General features: G+C 51.0%; 1 protein-coding gene across 1 annotated transcript in view; it reads right to left on the reverse strand.

Moving 5' to 3' along the window:
• Nucleotides 1–290, reverse strand: part of LOC308166791 (melanocortin-2 receptor accessory protein 2A-like) — a gene marked incomplete at both ends in the record, with an annotated part of 18,295 nt that extends 18,005 nt beyond the window's left edge. Inside the window, one exon of the mRNA XM_080541116.1 lies at nucleotides 161–290. Coding sequence (XP_080397242.1) covers nucleotides 161–290 — 130 coding nt within the window. The remainder of the gene's footprint in view (nucleotides 1–160) is intronic.
• Between the last annotated feature and the right edge of the window lie 4,824 nt (nucleotides 291–5,114).

Here is a 5,114-nt window from a genome sequence, read left to right on the forward strand (position 1 = left end):
AAAGAACTTAGACAACATTAAACTGCATAAACGCAACAAGCACTACTGTATACATCTGAAGGATGAATGTTAGTTTGTTTCATTTATGTTTCATTTAAGGGTTAGGGTTAGAGTTAGGGTTAGAGTTAGGGTTAGGGTTAGGTAAAAGGGAACATCTTACACCGGTGGGCTTTGAGTCCAGTGAAAGACACGGGCTCCTCGTCGTCGTAATACTCGTACCTCCACACATAGTCCGAGTCCGGGGAGAGAGAGACACCGGTTGTGTTCAGTCGGTTTAACAACGAGGACATCTCCAAAACACACCGGAGAGGCGGAGAAGAAAGAAAGAAAATATATATATATATATATAGAGAGAGGCGCAAAAACAGAGACAACTTGGATCTTCAACCAAAACGAGTGTGTTCAGATGAGCCCAGACAGGTATCTCTGCTCCACGCAGGTCCGGAGCCTTTCAGGTCCCACACAGATGCGCTATACTACGAGGATCATTGTTGGTGCGCAATCGAGACAGAAAGTGCGAGGGAAGGTTTATTCCAGGGTCGTTGTGGAGTTGGGTCCGAGTCCGACAGTTAGTCTTCTTAAAAAAAAACGAGAGTAGCCTATATCCCTGGGAAGTAGAGTTAGTACAGTCACAATCAACTTCACCCCGTACGTACGCACCCGGCAGAGATGCGGTAAACTGCGGTGTCCCTCTCTGACTCTCCTCCTGGAGGGTGTGTCCTGCCCGCTGACATCATCGTTTTATGGATTGGCCTGGTGACTCAGTTAGGGGGCAGATGGTGCCCCGGTGTAGTAGTAGTAGTAGACTTCACCTCCTCAACCCCAAAGGCTCTTTTAAGAGCCAACCACTTCTCTCTCCAAAAGAGCAATGCATCACTCCATCCTCTGTTTGTCTGCGCTGTGAGTCTCATGTTGTGAAAAGTACTAATTCCGATTTCATGTACGACGCAGATCACGCATTCATAAATATTACACTGGGTTAGGCAGCAGAAAAGATCCTCGTGATTTCACCGCTTCAGCATTCAAAATAACATTCAGTCCTTCATACGGTTTTAAACATCACCCCTTCCTTGTGTAGTGAACCTCGTTCTTCCATAATACAGTTTACGTTTGTTTGGTTCATCATTTGTATGAAGTGGTTGTGGACAACTAGTAATGAAACTTTAGATTAAGAATAGAGGACAACAATGATGAAGTTATAGATTAAGGATAGAGGACAACTAGTGATGACATTTTAGATTAAGAATAGACAACAGTGTGCAAACAGCAGCGAGATTAAAGGACGTCCAATGGAACACAACACCGTAAAGACGAAATAAGTGTCTGCACCGTGTTTACACTGTTCTTGTTAATTTGTATTCATATAATCGTACATTACATTACTTTTTTTTGTATCTTCACACTTGCTTTAGCTTTTAAAAAGAACAATTTAAAGGATAGATTATCATTGACAAAAGATATAGGAATGACATCTCTTTGAAGACAACTGTTTGGGGGAGGGGCCAAACAAAGGAAGCGCGCGTGTTTGAATTTGTGGCGGCAACGGCGTGGACGGTGCTCGTGTCCAATGGCAGCCGGAGAAGGAGGCAACAACGAGCCAATGAGCGCGTCTATATTCGCCAACCAATCGGGGCACGACTGGGGGTTTATAAATGTACACCGTTCTGTTAAGATTGGTTATACTTCAACTGAACGAAGGAAGTTAGCGTCATGGACAGAACCAAGCAAACCGCTCGTAAATCCACCGGTGGCCAAGCCCCCAGGGAGCAGCTCGCCACTAAGCAAACCGCTTGTAAATCCACCGGCGGCCAAGCCCCCAGGAAGCAGCTCGCCACTAACGGCCAAGCTCCACCATGGCCATCGAGCGTTGCGTTTGACGCGACGCAGCAGGTGGAGCTTGGCCGTAAGCAAACCGCTCGTAAATCCACCGGCGGCAAAGCCCCCGAGGCAGCCGAGCCCAAGACCATGAAGCCCAAGGCAAAGAAGGCAGCCCCAAAGAAAAAGTAAACATTCAAAGTGTGACACCACTTAAACCACAAAAAGGCTCTTTTAAGAGCCAACCACCTTTCCCTTAAAAAGTGCATTTTCATCCATGACAACAGAAAAAGTCCAGTGTGTGTTTTAGAAATGACTTTACACCAGTGTCAACCACTGACTCATACACACAATAAGGATTTGACAACTAGGCCTAGTTTACTCATACTTTTACATAGGCTATAAAGTGTCTCACTCGGTAGATGTGTGTGCGGAAGAGGGTACGCCAGTGTCCACAACATTGCTTATAATATCGACATATACAGATGTAGTTCCTCTTTCCGATACACCCTTATGTTTATTTGGATCGAAATACGCGGGCGATCAGACAACTTCGCTGTAAAACCAGGCAGGAGTAGCCTAGTGTGTACGTGTAGCCTAGTGTGTATGTGTGTGTGTGTGTGTGTGTGTGTGTGTGTGTGTGTGTGTGTGTGTGTGTGTGTGTGTGTGTGTGTGTGTGTGGGGGGGGAGTGATGAAAGCCGTCAGAAGTGTGTGAGTGTGTGTGTGCGTGAGTGTGTGTGTGCGTGTGTGCGTGCTTGTGCGCATGTGTGTGTGTGTGTGTGTGTGCGTGCGTGCAAGCGTGTGTGTGCGTGCATGCGTGTGTGTGTGTGTGTCTGATGGCAGCTGAGTGACTCAGGCCGTAGCAGCACTCAGGACATTAGCTGCTCTGCTCGGCTCCTCAGTGACCCTGACAGACTGTTTAAACATCGTCGGTCCGACTTCCAATTTGTAATATAAATGCGGAATGTTCACATGTCCTAATAGCTCAGATGTGGTTGGTAGAAGCAGGCCTTCTACCGCCAGAGCAACAGATGAAGGAGAAGTAACAACAGGTAATAACAGCGTCCGTCTATTTGAAAAAGCAGAATTGGTTGTTGGTTAATCCCCCGGGGAGGCGAATGACGTCGTCGGGGTGAAGGTAAATCACATGACATTTGGGAAGAGAAAGGAATGGTTCAGAATCAGAATGACTTCATTCAGCCAAGTCGCTTTTTCACATTCAAGGAATTTGCTGTGGTTGTTGGTGCATACATACAACATAAGAATAAGAAGAAGATGAATTAAAAAGCAAGTGGTACAAAAAACGTCAAGAAGCATAGATATAAAATAAAGTAAGATATAAATATGAATGTGAATGAATGTTTACAATACAGGATGATTCTGCAGTGTGGGAAATATTATTAACGTGCAACGTGTTCAGTATGTCTGAAAGAGCTGAACAGTTGTGCAAGAGCTTAAGTATAAACAAGAGCAGAGATATTTACAATACTGAATTATTTTTGCAGAATATGGAACAGGTGTGGACTGTGCGTTAATATAACGTGTAGTGTCTATGGGGAGGGGAGGGGAGGAGGGGAGGAGGAGAGGAGGGGAGGAGAGGGGAGGAGGAGAGGAGGGGAGGACGAGAGGAGAGGAGGGGGAGGGGAGGGGAGGGGAGGAGGAGAGGACGAGAGGAGGAGAGGAGGGGAGGAGGAGAGGAGGGGAGGAGAGGAGGAGAGGGGAGGAGGAGAGGAGGGGAGGAGGAGAGGACAAGAGGAGAGGGGAGGAGGGGAGGATGGGAGGAGGGGAGGACGAGAGGGGAGGAGGGGAGGACGAGAGGAGAGGAGGGGAGGAGGAGAGGAGAGGAGGGGAGGAGGAGAGGAGAGGAGGGGAGGACGAGAGGACGAGAGGAGGGGAGGGGGAGAGGAGGAGAGGAGGGGAGGGGAGGAGGAGGGGAGGGGAGAGGAGGGGAGGAGGAGAGGAGGGGAGGAGGGGAGGGGAGGAGGAGGGGAGGGGAGAGGAGGAGAGGAGGGGAGGAGGGGAGGAGGAGAGGAGGGGAGGAGGAGAGGAGGAGAGGAGGGGAGGAGGAGAGGAGGGGAGGAGGAGAGGAGGGGAGGAGGGGAGGAGGAGAGGAGGAGAGGAGCGGAGGAGGAGAGGAGGAGAGGAGGAGAGGAGGAGTGGAGGGGAGGGGAGAGGAGGGGAGGACGAGAGGAGGAGAGGAGGAGAGGAGGAGGGGAGGGGAGGAGGAGAGGAGGAGGGGAGGGGAGGAGGAGAGGAGGAGAGGAGGAGAGGACGAGAGGAGGAGAGGAGGGGAGGAGGAGAGGACGAGAGGAGGAGAGGAGGGGAGGAGGAGAGGAGGGGAGGACGAGAGGAGGGGAGGACGAGAGGAGGAGAGGAGGAGAGGACGAGAGGAGGGGAGGACGAGAGGAGGAGAGGACGAGAGGAGGAGAGGAGGGGAGGAGGAGGGGAGGAGAGGAGGAGAGGAGGGGAGGAGGGGAGGACGAGAGGAGGAGAGGAGGAGAGGAGGAGGGGAGGAGGAGAGGAGGAGAGGAGGAGAGGACGAGAGGAGGAGAGGAGGAGAGGACGAGAGGAGAGGAGGACGAGAGGAGGGGAGGACGAGAGGAGGAGAGGAGGAGAGGACGAGAGGAGAGGAGGACGAGAGGAGGAGAGGACGAGAGGAGGAGAGGAGGGGAGGACGAGAGGAGGAGAGGAGGGGAGGAGGAGAGGAGAGGAGGACGAGAGGAGGAGAGGACAAGAGGAGGAGAGGAGGGGAGGAGGAGAGGAGAGGAGGAGGGGAGGAGGAGAGTGATGAAAGCCCTGAGAGAGGCTGTGTTGGCTAGCTATTGAAGGCTATTGAAGAGTTGCTATAGCACCCTTTAGCCCTGAATCTGCAATGTCCAGACAGCCAGCGATCTGCTGTCCTCGTGAGCCCCAGAGTCACGTCCCTCTCAGTGTCCAGGTCAGTTCCTTAGCAACAAAGACAGATGTGCGTTAGGTGGAGGAGGCCACAACAACGCCTTCACGCCTTTCACTCCCGTAATGAGAACATCACTGCGTCACTGCTACATCAAAGACCTGAGAGACCCATTACATTACATTATATTACATTACTCTCACTGTGTGTGTGTGTGTGTACCTGCCTGTCTGCACGTTTGTGTGTGTGAGTGTGTACTGTATGTGTGCATGCCTGTGTGTGTACGTGTGTGTGTGTGTGTACCTGCCTGCCTGTGTGCACGTTTGTGTGTGTGAGTGTGTGTCTGCCTGCCTGCCTATGTGTGTGAGTGTGTACTGTTTGTGTGCATGCCTGTGTGTGTATGTG

This window comes from Nansenia antarctica (assembly GCF_963989245.1).
Source record: "Nansenia antarctica genome assembly, chromosome: 10".
NCBI classification, from domain to species: domain Eukaryota; kingdom Metazoa; phylum Chordata; class Actinopteri; order Argentiniformes; family Microstomatidae; genus Nansenia; species Nansenia antarctica.